The 17412-nt window shown below is 53.1% G+C and overlaps 1 protein-coding gene across 12 annotated transcripts in view; it reads left to right on the forward strand.

The window, feature by feature from the left end:
* CEP250 (centrosomal protein 250) overlaps positions 1–14549 on the forward strand; it is a 46968-nt gene extending 32419 nt beyond the window's left edge. For all 12 annotated transcript variants that reach the window (XM_074347203.1, XM_074347201.1, XM_074347207.1 and 9 more), the window contains 11 exons: positions 206–344; positions 1271–1613; positions 2139–2260; positions 3256–3376; positions 4389–4510; positions 4993–7608; positions 10160–10273; positions 10456–10611; positions 10887–10988; positions 11968–12030; positions 13408–14549. In XM_074347203.1, coding sequence (XP_074203304.1) covers positions 206–344; positions 1271–1613; positions 2139–2260; positions 3256–3376; positions 4389–4510; positions 4993–7608; positions 10160–10273; positions 10456–10611; positions 10887–10988; positions 11968–12030; positions 13408–13671 — 4162 coding nt within the window. In that variant the 3' untranslated portion in view covers positions 13672–14549. The remainder of the gene's footprint in view (positions 1–205; positions 345–1270; positions 1614–2138; positions 2261–3255; positions 3377–4388; positions 4511–4992; positions 7609–10159; positions 10274–10455; positions 10612–10886; positions 10989–11967; positions 12031–13407) is intronic.
* Positions 14550–17412: the final 2863 nt, after the last annotated feature.

Genomic DNA, 17412 nt, shown 5'->3' on the forward strand with positions numbered 1-17412 from the left:
AGTTGAAATAAGATATCATCTGTGTGAAGGATCTGGGAGCACTTAGTAGGTGCTCAATAAATGGAGGCTTTTATTGTTACACTGTAATCATTATTGTTACTCTTTCTATTTTAATTATTAATGCTATGTCAGAGCAGTCAGATGAGAAAAGGTAGTTCTTCATTCCCTGAGAGAATGCATAGCCCTCTGACCTCTCTCTTTTCAGCCTGACACTGTCGCTGGTGGAGAAAGAACAGAGACTCCTTGTTTTACAAGAAGCTGACTCTGTTCGACAACAAGAGCTGAGCTCCCTGCGCCAGGACATGCAGGAGGCCCAGGCAGGGCAGAAAGAGCTCAGTACCCAGGTATTTCCACTCCACTAGGAGCCCTCTTCCTTGATGGAAGCCTGCTCCTGGATTTGGGGGAGGTGATTGCTCAGTTATGCTGGGACATCAGCAGCCCCAGCAGGAGGAGAAGCCAGGACTTGGCGGGGTGGCGCTTGGGAACCTGACCCAGAGTTGAGAATAACCCAGAACATAGTGCCCACAGGGACAGAGCTCATGCAGGCCTGGTTCAAGCACGGCCACTGCCAGGTGTGCCTGGGCTGCTTGGCAGGATTCAGCATGGGGACAAGTATTACTCCACATCGTGTAGGTGGCAGTAAGAGAATTTCCAGGGATTCGGTCTGCGCACAGCAGAACCCCAGACCTTGTGTACAGAGGAGAGTTGAAACCAGGAGGGGAAGAATGAGGGGGTAGGAGCTGGACAGTAGACTTACAGATGAGGACCCAGGTCTGGGTGTTAAACCATCCTGGTGTGACTCCCAACTCTCCTCCTTCCTGGTTGTGTGAACATCACTTTATTCATCCATAAAACAAGGATGATAATTCTTAACCATCAGGAACACAGTAAGCATCCAATAAATGGTTTAATAAATCCATTATTATTGTCTTCTTAGGTCATTATTATGGTCTTATTAGGCTCAGTGTCAGGGTTTCAGGCAGAGTTCTAATCATGGCAGGGAGCTGGCAGAGTTGTCAGGGGGACCAGGGCCAGAGCCCATGTGCATAGCCTAGGTCCACGTGTTAGGAGTCAGTAGGTAGGTATGCAGGTCCAACCTAGGGTAACATTCATTCCAGAGATCTCTCTACCTGCTGGAGAGCTGAGCCTACTGAAACCTTTCCAGCCCCAGTCAAGGTTTGCACTGGGATTGAGTGGGGTGAGGCCTGGGAGGGTCCAAGGAGAGGGTATTCACTTCCTGCTCAGAGTGACCACACTTCCTCCCTGGCAGGTGGACTTACTGAAGCAGGAGGTGAAGGAAAAGGAGGCTGACTTTCTGGCCCAGGAAGCACAGCTGCTGGAGGAGCTCGAGGCATCTCAAGTAACAGAGCAGCAGCTACGGGCTTCCTTGTGGGCCCAGGAAGCCAAGGCAGCCCAACTCCAGCTGCGACTGCGCAGCCTGGAGAGCCAGCTGGAGGCGCTGGCTGCAGAGCAGCAGCCTGGGCACCAGGCCCAGGCCCAGCTGGCCAGCCTCTGTTCTGTCCTGCAGCAGGCCCTGGGGTCTGCTTGTGAGAGCAGGCCAGATCTGAGTGGCGGGGGAGACTCTGCTCCCTCCCTCTGGGGCCCTGAGCCAGGTGAGGCAGCCACTCAGGAACTATGGTCAAAGCCAGGCCCAGCTCCCAGGGGAGAAGGAGGGGGACTGCAGTTCCTTAGGCAATACTGCATCAAGGCTAAGCTCACAGACTCTGGAGTTAATTCAATCAGAGTTTGAACCCCAGCTCTGCCATTAGCTAGAGGTATGTTCTTGAGCAAGTCACCTCTCCTCTCTGAGCTTGATTTTCTCAACTATAAAATGAGGGTGATAAAAGTACCTACCTCTCAGGATTTTTCTAAGGAGTTGATGAGAGGATAGACATAAAATCACTCATACAGTTCCTTGCACTTATTAAATGCCTAACAGATGATAGCTGGCATTACCTAGAGCCCATCACAGTGCCTGGCACACAGGTACGCAGACAGTGTACGACGAGTGAACTGCTGAGAAGGGGTTCTTTAAGGAGAGATGGGATGGGTGGGAAGGCCAAGGCCATGTCTGGGAGGTATGGCTCTTTCTTTTCATAGTGCAGCCAGGTCACGAGGTATTTCCTCAATTTTTTCAGACCAGAATGGAGCCAGGATCCTCTTTAAGAGAGGGCCCCTCCTGACGGCTCTCTCAGCTGAGGCAGTGGCATCTGCCCTCCACAAGCTTCACCAAGACCTGCGGAAGACTCAACAGGCCCGGGTACGTGTCTCTACTCTCCCTCCTCGAACTCTTCACTTTCCCCGAGAGAGGCTCGTGAAGCAGTTTGACCTGTTTTATTCCTGACATCAAGTTGGGATGAGTTCCACCTCTGTCACTTACTACTTGGCAACCACGGATAAAGAATCTGGTTTCCTAGGTCTTGGTTTCACTCATAAAGTAGGCAAATCATGACTGCCTCACAGGGCTGTGAAGATTAAATGAGTGAGGGTCTTAAGTGAGCCCTGTAAACCATGACACCCTGTACAGGTGTATGGTATTGTTTTGCATCATTTTCCTCTCAGCCGTGAATTATTCTTGGTGCCAAGACCTCCAAGAAAAAAACAACAAGTTTGGGATCACTGAGGTTACCATTTATAAGAACATTCTAGGCCCAAGACTGAACTAAGTGTCCGGCAAATTCCACCTCACAGTGGACCTATCAATCAGTAGAAACTGAGCGCCACCTATATGCCAGCCCCTCTGAGCTAGGGAGGCAAAAGGGAGAAAGAGCTGCTGTCTGTCCTTAAGAAGGCTCGTGACGTGGCTGAGCAACCAAACTGCATCCTAAAATAAATCAGAACTGATAGAATTAATTGGATCAATAACAGATGCAAATCATGGTAACAAGAGGAAGGGACAATACATTTTGACTTGGGGAGGGTCAGAGGGAGGAAGCAGTGACCTTTGAACTAAGGTTTGAAGTAAGAGTTAAGGGAGAGGAGAGGCAGCCCTGGGCTAAGACTTCAGCAGGAAGTCCATCTCAAAAGACAGGCAGGTCAGAAGGGGAACCTAGGCTCCAGTTACTTGGAGCAGAGCCTGTCATCACTTCCAGGAGCCAAATGCACATGAGTTCGGAGGTAAATAATCCAGCAATCTGGGAGTAGGTCCACAATGGCAGACCCCGACAGAGGTACTGAGAGGGAGGAGAGGGCTCAGGCCCTGGACCTAGGTAGCTTTGTGGAAGATGAGGAACTTGAATTCCAATCCTTTCCCAGGATGATCTGAGGGATCAGGCCCAGAAGCTGGAACAGCGTCTCACTGATACAGAGGCTGAGAAGAGCCAGGTCCACACAGAGTTGCAGGCTCTGCAGAGACAGCTCTCCCAGAACCAGGAAGGTGAGAAGCTCAGGGCAAGATGGGGATTTGTGGGGAGGAGAGAGGAAAGGCAGGAAGCCCAGAAGGGCAGGATCAGGCCTAGCAGCCGCTCTTTACTGCTTACCCACAACTGTGAGACAATACCCAGAGGCATCTTTAGAGGGGTGTTGACCCCAATAAACTATTTTTCTGCTTTCCTTGGCCTTTGAGGGCCATCCTGGATGAAGGGATTAGGAGGAACAGATTTGATGAACTGAAGGAAGTTGCTGGCTAGGCTTTTGTTTTTTTTGTTGTTGTTGTTGTTTTTCTGTCTACAGATTAAAAAACTGGCATCCTAAGGCGAGGCTTATGAGAACACTATGAAACTTCTGTATCTTTTATTATTTATCAACATTATTTTGTCATCCCCAACTGTGTTCTCAAAATGATTGACCTTTGACAGCAGAAGGATTATGAGCTTGTTTGAAAGATGGGAAGGAGGAGGAATCTGCCAGCCATGGGCTAGAAAGGGTGGTGACTATTTGGAAAGGAAAGGAGAAGGGAGGGTCTTGAGGGTCAAGGCTCTACTACAGAGAAGAAGAGGACAACTTGGGGAGTGGGTCTGGGTCTTGAAAGTATCCAAAAGCGCTGCCTGAGAGCCACACACATAGAGCTGCAGAAATGGAGGGCACCCAGCCAACCTTGGTCTCTAGGAACCTCTGCAAAATCATAGAATTGGGGCCTGGCAAGGACCTCCGATGCCATCGCTCTCAGCCCTGTCTGGAATCCAGGGTTGAGCATCTCTGTGATCATAATGAGGAAGTGTTGGGCTGGAGCTGGGCAGCAGACACATGTGTTTGGAAGAAGCAGGGAGCCTAGACAAACAGGAGCAGCTGGCAGATGGGTGATGTCTCTGTGAAATTAGATGTAATCCTCTCCTTCTTGGCCTTTTCCCCCTTTGACTCTGTTCCCCATCTTCCATCTGCCTCTACATCCCTCCTTTCCTCCACCCCCAATCATGGGCCTTGCTCCGCTATCTCTCTTCTTCCCAAAGAGAAATCCAAGTGGGAAGTAAAACAGAACTCCCTAGAGTCTGAGCTGATGGAACTGCGTGAAACTGTGGCATCCTTACAGAGTCGCCTACAGCAAGCAGAGCTGCAGGGAATAGAAGCCCAGGTAAGATGGTACTTGTTTAGGGGACGGGGTTGCTTCAGGAAGTGTCTCAGGGCCCAGGCTCTAGCTCCCAGGCCCGTGTTGGCCCATGCTCATACTCCATCCATAGGTAGTGCCCAACTTTCTTCAGCAAGTGTCTCAGTTTCTCTGGCTCTCTCCACGTCCCAGAGGGCCATTATTAAGGCCTCAGTGAATCCTCCTTCAATTACTTTTTTCTGAATTGAGGTTGAGATTTTTGTCCCTTGCCCTGAAGGACTAGAGTCTGGGATGGCTCGTTTGCACCAGGCCTTCCCTTCTGAGCACAGCAGAGCCTAGGTTGTGGTAGGGGTGTTCTTTTATAGTATCAGGCTAGGTGGAATGCTCAGTTCCTTTTGCCCAAATCTTTGACAGTGCTGGTGCCACAGAGGAAGGAGAGGAAGGACCTGTGCTGGAGTGACAGATTCAGGAAAGTGTCGTCTAAGGTGGTTTTGCATCTTGTTTTCCAGAATGAGCGAGAGTTACTGCAGGCAGCCAAGGAGAGCCTGACTGCCCAGGTGGAACATCTCCAAGCATCTGTTGCAGAAGCCAGGGCGCAAGCGAGTGCCGCCGGGATCCTGGAGGAAGACCTGAGGATTGCACGCTCAGCCCTGAAACTGAAAAACGAGGAGGTGGAGAGTGAGCGCAAGCGAGCCCAAGCCTTGCAGGAGCAGGGCGAGCTGAGGGTGGCTCAGGGGAAGGCTCTGCAGGAGAATTTGGCTCTCTTGGCCCAGACCTTGTCTGAAAGAGAACAGGAGGTGGAGACTCTACAGGGGAAAATCCAGGAACTGGAGAAGCAGCGGGAAATGCAAAAGGCTGCTTTGGAAGTGCTATCTCTAGACCTAAAGAAGAGGAACCAAGAGGTGGATCTGCAGCAAGAACAGATTCAGGAACTGGAGGAGTGTAGGTCGGTTTTAGAGCATCTCCCCTTGGCCGTCCAGGAGCGAGAGCAGAAGCTGACTCTGCAGAGGGAGCAGATCAAAGAGCTCGAAAAGGATCAAGAGACACAGAGGAACATCTTAGAGCATCAGCTTCTAGAACTTGAGAAGAAGGCCCAAGTGATTGAGTCCCAGAAGGAACAGATTCAGGATCTGAAGAAGCAGCTGGTTACCCTGGAATGCCTGGCCCTGGAACTAGAGGAAAACCATCACAAAATGGAGTGCCAGCAGAAGACTATTGAAGAGCTGGACGGCCAGAGGGAAATGCAGAGGGTGGCTCTGACCCACCTTACACTGGACCTGGAGGAAAGGAGCCAGGAGCTGCAGGTGCAGGGCAGCCAGATCCATGAGCTGGAGAGCCACAGCACCCTCCTGGCAAGAGAGCTCCAGGAGAAGGACCAGGAGGTGACATCCCAGCGAGACCAGATCGAGGAGCTGCAGAGGCAGAAAGAGCGTCTGACTCAGGACCTTGAGAGGAGGGATCAGGAGATGGTGCTGCTGAAGGAGAGGATCCAGGTCCTAGAAGATCAGAGGACCCTGCAGACCAAGATCCTAGAGGAGGACCTGGAACAGATCAAGCTGGCCTTGAGAGAGCGAGGCCGGGAGCTGGCCTCTCAGAAGCAGCTGATGCAGGAGCGGGCAGAGGAGGGGAAGGGCCAGAGTAAGGCTCAGCGTGGGAGCCTGGAGCACATGAAGCTGATCTTGCGTGATAAGGAGAAGGAGGTGGAATGCCAGCAGGAGCATATCCAGGAGCTTCAGGAGCACAGGGACCAGCTGGAGCAGCAGCTCCAGGGCCTACACAGGAAGGTGGGTGAGACCAGCCTACTCCTGACCCAGCGGGAGCAGGAGATTGAGGTCCTGCAGCAGCACCTGCAAGAAGCCAGGGAACAGGGGGAGCTGAAAGAGCAGTCACTTCAGGGTCAGCTGGAAGAGGCCCAGAGGGCCCTGGCCCAGAGGGCCCAGCAGCTCGAGGCTCTTCAGCAGCAGCAGCAGCAGGCCCAGGGGCAGGAGGAGACGGTGAAGGAAAAGGCAGGTGCACTGCAGAGAGCTCTGGAGCAGGCCCATGCGACACTGCAAGAGCACCAGGCAGAGCTTGAGGACCACAAGGAACATGCACGAAGGCTCCAGGAGGAGCTGGCTATGGAGGGGCAGCGAGTACAGGCCCTGGAAGAGGTGTTGGGTGACCTAAGGGCTGAGTCTCGGGAGCAGGAGAAGGCTCTGCTGGCCCTACAGCAGCAGTGTGCTGAGCAGGCCCAGGAGCACGAGGCGGAGGCCAGGGCCCTGCAGGACAGCTGGCTGCAAGCAGAGGCGGTGCTCAAGGAACGGGACCAGGAGCTAGAGGCCCTGCGGGCAGATGGCCAGTCCGCCCAGCATCGGGAGGAGGCTGCGCGGGGCCAGGCTGAGGCTCTGCAGGAGGCCCTCAGCAAGGCTCAGGCTGCCCTGCAGGAGAAAGAGCAGCATCTCCTTGGGCAGGCGGAACTGAGCCGCAACCTGGAGGCCAGCACAGCCACCTTGCAGGCTGCCCTGGACTCCTGCCAGGCACAAGCCCGGCAGCTGGAGGAGGCCCTGAGGAAGCAGGAAGGTGAGATCCAGGACCGGGACCTTCGGCACCAGGAGGCTGTGCAGCAGCTCCAGCAGGCACTTGTCCAGAGGGATGAAGAGCTGAGACGTCAGAGGAAGCAGGGGCAGCTGCTGGAGAAGTCTCTGGCCCAGAGGGGCCAAGAGGATGTGACCCCAGAGAAGCAGGAGCCATGGCACAAGAGAGAAGAGGAAGAGATTAGGGACCTTCATGAGAGCCTGAGGAAGCTCCAGCAGACTCTAGCCCAAAAGGAGGAGGAGATCTTGGAGCTGAGGGAGGTCCAGCAAAGGAAGAGTCTGGAGGACTCGCCCCACAGCCACAAAGCCTCCTCAGCGGAGGAGCCATCTACAACAGTTGATTCCTCAGGGCCCAGGCTGCAGCGGGAGCTGGAGCGTCTCGAGGCAGCCCTGAGGCAGACGGAGGCCAGGGAGATCGAGTGGAGGGAGAAGGCCCAGGACCTGGCGCTGTCCTTGGCCCAGAGCAAGGCCAGTGTCAGCAGCCTGCAGGAGGTAGCCCTGTGCCTGCAAGCCTCTGTCCTGGAGCGGGACTCAGAAAAGCAGAGGCTGCGGGTGAGTCACTCCGCGGGTAGTGCGGGGGTAGAGCCTGGTCTGCCTGGGCTCGTGGCTGTCTACACCTCAGGGTGTGAGAAAGCTGAGGTCATGAGCACCTCAACATAGTGGGACCCAGGTTACTGGGCAAGTGTAGAGGGGTTCAAACAGAGTAAGACACCCACAGTCTTGGTCCTCATGGAGCTCACAGTCTTGTGGAAAAGCACTTACAATGCAGTGCCTAGTTACTATTGGTGCTGAATAGGGGAAGTTTAGTGTGCTCTGAGCATACTAGAGGGACACCTGACCTTTCCTGGGGGTGGGTCCCAAGAGGCTTCTGGTAAAAGTGGTGTTTGAGATTAGATCTGAAGGGACCAGTAAGGAAGTAGCCAAGCACATGTGAGGGAGGAGAAAGAGGAAAAGAAAGGAGAGAGCATGGAGGGAATCTGTGAGGGAATTCAGGCTGCTTGGGACATAGGGCGGGGCGTTGGCAAGAGAAGAGAAGACAGCAAGGGGCCCATCATTTAGGGCTTGTCAGCACGCTAAGGAGCTGGTTGAGCAGTGGGAAGTGGATGAAGGATTTGGGGCAGGGGAGTGACACTGTCAGATATATATAATTCAGAAAGGTCACTCAGGCTGCTGTGTGGAACAGCTGTAGATCTGGGGAGACCAACTAGGAGGCTGTAATGGAATTCAGTGAGGAGATGGTGACCTGAGATAGGAAATGTGAGTGGAGACATGTGGGTGGACCTAGAGGTTCATAGACTTCTGGAAGTTGATTGGCTAAGAGGTGAGGGGAGTAAAGAAAAGATAGAAATCAAAGACAACACCCAGGTTTCTGCTCAGTGGGATAAAGGCAGGTTTGTCCAGAGGAGCAGAATGGTGAATTCATTTTGGAAATGGAATGAGGCACCTGTAGGACATGCAAGGGGCCCTGTCCAGTGGGCAGGTCTGCAAAGCGATCTGAAGTTAAAGGATAACACTGGGGCTAGAGTTAGAGACTTTGGAGTTATTAGCAGTTAGGAAAAGTGGGCTCCTCCAGGTAGAATGTTGATTGACAAAGGAAGTGGACATTAGGGTGTAGCATTTAACCTTAGGTCAGGGCCATGTCTTGGTTATCTGTACACCCAGCACTGAGCACAAGGTCAGCACACAGTGGACAATCAGGAAAGCTGGGCTGACTATAGGACAAAGAGGGACATTGTCTCTTTTGCCAAGAGGAACCCAGCTGATTTTTCCTGGGAAGTTGACTCTATTCTGGCCCCTTGACCTGGGCCGAGCCCCAGAGAACCACTTCCCTCATCTCAGACACACAGCCCTGCAGGGACTTGCCTTCTGGGAAGCCCAAAAGCTCTGCTCTGGTTAAAAGGCAATATGCTGAGAAGGGGTTACATTTATGAACTTTGGAGCCAAGTTCTTGGATTTGAAATACAGTTTTGCAGTTTATTAGCTGTGTGACCGGAGGTAAGTGCCTTTAGTTCTCTGACTCTTGGTTTTCTCATTGATAAATACAGAGTGATAGTACCAGCCCCATAGAGCCATTTTGAGTACAAAAGGAGATAATATGAGTAAAATGCACAGGAAAAAGGCATACAATATGTGGAACCCTTTTCCTGTTTCCAGGCCTGTTCGTACAGGCACAGAAAAAGTCAGATACATAGCTGGGCCGGAGCTTCCTGCCCACACTTCTGGGTTACTGAGCAGTATTTACTCAGTAATGTAGCTCAGGGCAGGGTCCCCCTCTTCCCAAAATACTCAAGGACATCTTTCAGAAACAGCCCTTCATCATAGTAGCATCATTTTTTATTTTAATGCTAGGTACTGTTACTCTTGCTTTCCTCCACAACAATCCCAAGAAATAGGAATCATTATTATCTTCATTTTATAGTTGAGGAAAAGCAGATAAGAGAGGTTAAGTGACTTGTCCTAGGTCACCCAGCTAGTAAAGGGCAGAACTAGGACTAGATCTCAGCAGGCTGATTCTGGAGTGTGGCCTCGTACTGCTGAGCGCCTCTCCCAGACGGCCTCCACCCACACGTGTACCGTCCGTTCCTCTTCTCTGTCTCTCGTGTGACCACTGCCGTTTATGAACCAGAGGGCACCTAGAAACTATCCAGCACTAGTTTCCCCGTTTCTCTAAAGGGGACTTGATCTGTGCTCCATGTAGTCATTTTACAAATGAGGCGGTTAGGGTTTGGAGAGAGCTCGTATCTTGACCAAAGTATCAAAGCCAGTAAGTAGTGACATAGTAACTGGCTCTATGTGACTCCTGAGCCCATGCTTTTTCCACAACACCTACTGCTCCAAGTTGTCGCTTAGCTTACAGGAGATCTAAAATGAGACAGGTTTTAGTACTAGCCCACCACGTGTGCTTTAGGAAGATCCCTCTCTGCTCCTTTGTTTTATCTATCTGTGACAATGAAGGTTCTGCACTGGAATAGCTCAGAGTTGCCAGGAAAAATAAAACAACCTGATGAGACCATCAGACTGTTTATTTCTGAGGATGGAAGGTGGAGTGGGTCTGGATATGAGGTTGTCATGGTGTGACTTTGCTCTACACTTTGATACCCAGGATGAGTTGGAGTTCACCAGACAGGCTCTGGAGAAGGAGCGACTCCACAGCCCAGGCCCAACCAGCAGAGCAGAATGGGGGCCCAGAGAAGAGCCAGGCGTACAGCCGGGAGAGGTGAGCTGGGGGCCTGGTGGGAAAAGATGGCCCAGGAGGGAGCTCCTGTCCAGGGACTTGTCCCCCTTCCCCTGAGAATTGGGTCCCTGAAGCCTAGACCTGCCAGATTAGTCCTTTGCCCTCTCTCTGTTCCCACCTGTCTTAGGGGCTGTCCAGGTGAGATTGACAGGTCTCTCCCACAGGTCTCTGGAGTAAAGACTGAGCCTAGTGCTGAGATGGAGGAGAAGCAGCTATGGGGACAGAGGCTTGAACACCTGCAGGAAGCAGTGGCGCGGCTGGAGATTGACCGGAGCCGGCTGCAGCACCACAACATCCAGCTGCGGACCACCCTGGAGCAGGTTGGCAACTCCTGTCCTCCTGTCCTCAGCTCCCTCTTTGGGTCTGGTGGGTGTGCATGTCCGCTTCCAAGGCCTGAGTGGCTGGCCCTGCCTCCTCTGCCCTATCAGCCTTCTTTGCCCTCAAGGCTGCCCCTGCACGTGCTCTCCTCAGCCCATGTGTTGACTGTTGGCCCTTCCCAGACACCGCACTCACGCTGGTCTTCTCTCAAAAAAGGCTGCTCTGCTCCAGCCCGGCAGCCAAGCCAAGCCCTGATTTCTCACTCATGTTTTGGCAGGTGGAGCGAGAGCGGAGGAAACTGAAGAGGGATTCCATGCGTGCATTGCGAACGAGGGTCCCTGAGAGCAGTGAAGCCATGGCGCCATCACCCACACAGCAGGTTTATCTGTTTTCACCAACTGCAGCCTCAGGGGAGCCTAAGCCCAGCTACTAGAAACGGCCTCTGCAGTGCATATCCCAGGCTACCCTTGCCAGGGGAGAAGCCACTTCAGCTAGTCCACGGAGCCCCTCCTGGCGGGGTTCTGCCCCACCCAGCTCTGCTCAGTCTGTCCCTGACCCAGGAAGGAGGCCCAACTTCAATGGGTAGGGATGGATCCAAGGCTGGCAGCCCTGCATCCTGAGGAACCCTTCACTGATGTCCAGTCTACCTGCCCCCAGACCAGTGCTTCAGGCTCCCTGGAGCAGTGCTCATGGGGCTTCTGGTCACCTGCGCATGGTGTTGCGTGGTGTTTGCCAGACCTCAGTGTGCCTAAGAGCTTGATAGCAGCTTTGTGGACCTCTTAGACTTCCTTGCCCCTTGCAGTACTGAATTTACAAGATATGGGTCCATAGTATTTCCTAGGGCCAGAGTCCTTTTTTGGGGTAAGGGTTTGGGGCAAGACTCCCCAAACCAACACTCTTTTAGCTGTTACGCCCATCACTAGACAGCCCTGGGGCCTGGCAGGAAGAGACTGTTTCTGGTGGCTGAGCATCTCCCAGCTCCCATCCCTCTTCATTTAAGGAAAGCTTCCCGAGGGCAGGCCCCTTGTCTTCCTTCCTCTCTGCATCGTTAGCTCACACCCAGGGCTAGCACGAAGTAGGTATGTGGTGTACTTTAAATGAAGAGGTGCCTCAAAGAAGCCAGTGCCAGCAAAGCTTTGGGACTTTCAGTATCAGGTCTCCACAGGCATCACCCAGTGGGATGGTTTGGTCCCTCTGGGGCGTCTCCTTGCCCCAGGGCCGTGGTGCCCCATAGAGTTCAATCTGGATTTAGGTAGTTCTGGCCCACAGCCCTTGCCCTGGTCCCCAGGTTTGTGAGGAGGCCTGCACAAACCTCAGTGGAAGGCCTGTTCAATAGGAATGGTATTTGTCTCCCACAGGATGGAAGAGGAGGGCAGAAGTGTTCCTCAGATGCCAAGCAGATGGTTGAACTGCAGAAGGAGGTATGTTCTGGAAGGATCTACTTTCTAAGCGCCTTTCCCCTCCCGTGCCCTCAGGCAGCAAGGCTTTGGTATCTGCTATCTGCTTGGCCCTTTGTGTACCCCCAGCAGGGAGATGGGAAATAGTTCCTGCCCCAGAGAACTTCAGTCCATGTGGGAGGCAAGAAGAACCCAGTCCCAGCTCAGCCTCCCATATTGAGTGGACTTAACCTCCCATGTGCTTAGGGTGGGAGTGGGGAAGAAAGCACGTACCAGGCCCCAGACCTCTGGGTTCCTACTTAGGAAGAGAAAGGAAAAGGAACAGGGCTGAGGGGGAAACAGAAGATTCTAGGAAGATAGACAAACAAGCAAAAGCATCCTGACCTCTTCTGCCCTCACATGCACCCTTGCAGGCAGGTGCCGTCACTCCAGGCAGAGAAGGCTGGCACCAGCCCCAGGGATTCACACCCCAGGGCTCAGGTCAAGCTCAAGGAAACTGCATAAAGTGCCTTCTTGCCTCTTAGGTTAGGCCTCATATAAAGGTTCACCCTGTCTTTCAAGGCCCAGGAGTAATTAGAACTGTGGAAATTTTATTTCTGAACCTGTGTCAGAAATCAATAATCACTACTGGCAGCACCTAACTATATAGCTAGACCAAAGCCATTACTTTGAATTCTTTTAAGTTCATACAAAGCAATCGCTGAGACCAGGCCTGGACTAGGGTGAGGCAAGAGAGGCAGCGTGGGTGTAGGATTTAAGGAGGCCCTCACAACTGACCTGAAGCGCCTCCTTAAACTTTGCACCCTAGGGGCCTCTCTTGCCTCACCCTAGTCCTGGACCTGCCCTAAGCTCCCAATAACTTCTCCTCCTGGTAGCCTCGGCATACCCATCTGAGAAATGGAAGGAGCTATCAATGATTTTCAGTCCAGGCTGCACGTTAGAACCCCCTCAGAAACTTTTGAGAAAATGCAGATTTTCAGACCTCAGCTCAGTCTAATTAGGTCAGAATATTTCTTAAAAGCTTCCAGAAGGGGCACTTCTGCAGTGATTAAAATACTCTGTATCTTGATTGAAATGGTGATTACACATGGGTCTGTACATTATCAAATTCATCAAGATGTACACTTAAAATCTGTGCGTTTTATTACATGTAAATTACCCCTCCAAAAAGTTGGTGAATAGTTTTGTTGTTGTTTTTAAGCTCCCTCTTTGAGCCTCCTGTGCAGCCAGGGTTGACAATCACTGGATTCTGATTTCCAGGGGCCCTTGCCCCAAACGTTGTAAAGCCTGAGATTCATGGGTGTGGTGGAGTTGATTCAACTCCTGGTCTGACAAGAGCCACAGGGGCAGAGTGGGCAGGGTTGGGGCAACTTCAAGGCCCTCAACTGCTCTCTCCCCCAGGTTGCCGTCCTGCGAGCCCAGCTGGCCTTGGAGCGGAAGCAGAAGCAGGACTACATCGCCCGCTCGGTACAGACGAGCCGTGAGCTGGCAGGCCTGCACCACAGCCTTTCTCACTCCCTTCTCGCCGTCGCCCAGACCCCTGAGGCCACTGTCCTGGAGGCCGAGACCCGCAAGCTGGATGAGTCCCTGACTCAAAGTCTGACATCCCCAGGGCCAGTCCTGCTGGGCCCCAGCCCCAGTGCTGCTCAAGCTGCCTCCAGATAGCAGCCACTGCCAGGGCAGGACATGGGCCGGCCTGGGAGCACACAGACAGACAGATGTCTGTAGAGCGGGTCGTGGCCCCCCACACAGCTGCAGGTTTGCCAAAGAAAGTTCTGGCTCCATTGCCCAACCTGGAGCACCAGGTCAGATGGCATTCCAGGACGGGCGAGGAAACCACAAGTCTGCAGGAAGGCCCCGACTCCCGTGGTAATGAGGCAAACCCCACTTGCTGCTGGCCTGAGGTCGCCCAGAGGGGCCTTGCCCTGGCCAGGCAGCGTCTGCTGCCTCTCATCTAGAACCCGTTATCCCAGCACTTCGCCCTCTGTCACCTTCCTCTTCAGCAATAAACCCTGAGTCTCCGTTTGTTCTCCACTGTGTAGCTGAGCAGCGGCAGCACATCAAAGGCATCTGTCAAGGAAGACTGCTGAAGATTCCCGCCAGATGGCATGAATTTAGCATCTGCCTGCATTCTGACAGAGGAGGGTCACAGAAGGCACACAAGACAAAGGCCCTTCCACAGGAAGCTTGAGTCCAATTGACAAAAACAGACATGCTCATTGTTGAGTCAGAGACAGCTCTGCATGCCAACTAGAAACGCTGCAGAGATTCCAGGGACCGAGGAAGGAAGACACCCACTGGCCCTTGAAGGATGGGGAGGAGTTGGGAGGGGTTGCTAAGCATACTGGTGAGAAGACTGGTCTGCCTGTGTGTTCAGACTGAGGTTGGACGGGGAGAGAGGGAGATCATGGAGGGCCTTGGGATCTAGATTTGAACTCATGGATAATGAGGAGCCATCATATGTTCTTGACTTAAAACATGTTCTGGGGCCCCAAAAACACCAAGTTGAACCTTTGGCTAAAGTCAGTCTCTTGAGTTCAGAAGCTCTGTCTGGCTTCATTCCTCTTCTGCTTGGGGGTTAATGCCCTTGTGGTGTCCCTTCCTGGGCATATCAGCTGGAACTGACTCTGGTCCCCTAAGTCCAGCCATGTGTCAAGGCAGTAAGGAGAATTGACTATGGCAGGACTCGTCACTTGTGGCCTGGCCCTTGGTGGACGTGGTTCACAAGCTTCAGACCTATTGCTGGCAACTTCCTCAAAGCCTAAGAGACAACAGTTTTCTTTGAAGGAGCAGGGCATGAACTTCCTCTGGCCCTCTAACCACAATCTGGAATTCCTCTTAGTAAGCCTGGGGATGGAGCTGTGGCCCAGCTAAGAATGAGGGGGTTTGAGAGCAGCACCACAGTCCCCCAGACCTGCTTCCCCGGGGCTCAGGCCCCATGGTATCCCATCGCACCACACAGTGGGAATGGGGCTCTGTCCACAACTGCTGGAGCTTTGTTCCCAAAACCCACATGGGACTCGGCACAGATGCTTTGTAAAAAGTTACAGTGGAAAACCCTCCAGAGCTAAATCGGGCCCAGAGGTCCTGGCCAGTCCCTGCCTCTAGTCGGATTCCCTGTGGCTCAGAATCCTTACCTGGCCTTTTCTATGCTAAGAGTTCTCAGGGATAAACAAGGTATCTCTGAGTTTCTTACTTTTTCTGGTTCTCTAGCTTAGAGGCTGACAGAGGGACCTTGTTTTTTACCTTGGAGTTTCTTCTCAGTACCATTATCTGTAGGTCCTAAGCCAAGGCCGTAAGCCCCACATACCTTCTGGGAGCAAGGGCAGGAGCTTCCAGCAGATGAAAGGCATTTTGGAGGCAGCCAAGCAAGGTCTTCATTCAGTAATAAAACTAATCCATATTTGCTCCTCCTCCCCCATCCAACCCTCAAAAGCCCCTCACCCTGACTTGAGACCTCAGGCTAGGGTCTCCTCTCCCCACCAGATATTCAGCTCAAGATTGGCTTCAGTTCAAGTGTAGACCACAGTCTTGCTCTCACTCTCTAGCTCGTGGATGATTTTCTGCTCAAACTGCCTAACATACACTTTCTTCGACCAAGAGTAAGCTCATCTGTACAGAGGGTCCCACCAGTAATGGAGCCAGTTGCTCCTCTTGAATCAGCTCTCATCAAAGGGAGAGACCTGAATGGGAGAAGTGGGAAGGAAAGAATATGGGTCTCCCAGGCAGGACCCGACCTTTCCTTAGGGCGTCAGGCCAGAGATTCCTTTCCTTCTCCTTGCCGCATGCAACAGGCCATACCCAGAGCAGTGAATCCAGCAGATGGGAACTGCGCCAGTCCTCATGGATGCCCTTGTGGATGGTGTGATTGATCTCCAGAACCTGGGGGAAAGGTCAGAGCTGAGCACGGAGGTCTTCTCCATCCAGATTCCCTCCACCCTGCCCCAGCCTTCTCTTTGGTAGAGGTTAGTACAGGCCCCGAAGTCCCAAGAGCGGAGTCACAGTCCAGGCAGCGTTCCTGTTCCTGGGCAGTGCTGGGTCTGGTCAGTGTGGCACCTTGTTCTCAACAGCCTCCATGCTTTGCTTGATAGAGCAACAGTCACATCGCAACCTAATTACCCTTGCTCATTTGCCTCCCCACTCAAGACTCGCAGCAGCTTGAAGGCAGAAAAGCTGCCTGGCCCAAAGTAGAGAAGGAAAAGCTGGTGGTATGTGTTGGGGGTGAGGGCAGTGGGGAGAGTACGATCAGACTGCAGAGAGAGGGCAAGAGCAACACTTAGACCAAGAAGTGAGAGCTGTCTCCAGCCTGGGGCCTCCACCAGTCACACTGACCGAGGAAGGATGCCCTTTTCCGGCTTGACTCAGGACCACGGCAGCCCACGCTAGATCCGGAGACTTCAGCAGCAGGAGAATGTGGGTGTTCTTGCTAGGTCGTGGGCATTCTCAGGTGCTTTATGTGCAGGGAGGTTCCATTGCCTACATTGTTCTTAGAGCCTAGAAGTGCAGAGATAGGAAAGGGAATCAGGAAGGCATTGGGGCTTAGCCTCGCAGAGGTCACCACCCTCACCCTCCTGCCCTCCCAGAACACAGTGTGGAGCTGGTCAATGGTTATCCTGTATTCTGAAGACTTCCCATTCCCGAGTTCTCCACTGAACAGCACAGGATTGGCATGGACTCAAGGTCTGGCTGTGGCCTGGGTATCAGCTGGAATAGCTCCTTGGCCAGCCGGAATTGGGTTAGTTTTCCTAGCATTTGTGCCTATGGAGAAGAGACAGACCACTTACCACTTCACCCCATGTTCTAGCACAGAGAGGAGGCTGGGCCCTATTGATGTAGAGAAAGGGTCCAGGGAGAGGACGCAGCCCAGACCCCAGGGCCTCTGGAGACAGGGTGGTCCCCAACTCCATCTGGGTCTTCAGGGCCCCTCTGAAGCTCCAGGCAAAGCAGGCAGACACCCTGCTGGTGGAAGCAGGCTATGTAGATCTGGTGCCGTGTGAGCAGCCTCAAGAGCATCCGCAAATCTGGGGCCAGCAGCCAAACTTCCAGAAGCACCTGTGGTGGTGGGGATACCTCATCCACAAAAGCAGCAAGGCAACTCCCAGCCTAAGACTGCATGCAGGCTTCATCTCAGCCCATGGTGCTTCGGCAGCTGGTCTGTTTAGTTGTTTGGTCTTAGGACAGATGACACCTCTAGCTGTTCCCCTCGCAATACCTCACCTCCTAACTCCTGTCCCACTACCCCTGCTCACTCCCAGGGCTGAGGAAGGAAGTAGCTGAGCTCTATGAAAACGCTAGGCCCTGAAGAGCCAGGGAAACGGTGAGGCGAGGCAAGGATGAGGAAGGAGCAGGCACTCCAAGCAGTGAGATCCCTCTCTTCGATCCTGGGGCAGGGCGGGGGGCCATGCA

Source organism: Camelus bactrianus, chromosome 19, assembly GCF_048773025.1.
Source record: "Camelus bactrianus isolate YW-2024 breed Bactrian camel chromosome 19, ASM4877302v1, whole genome shotgun sequence".
NCBI classification, from domain to species: Eukaryota; Metazoa; Chordata; class Mammalia; order Artiodactyla; family Camelidae; genus Camelus; species Camelus bactrianus.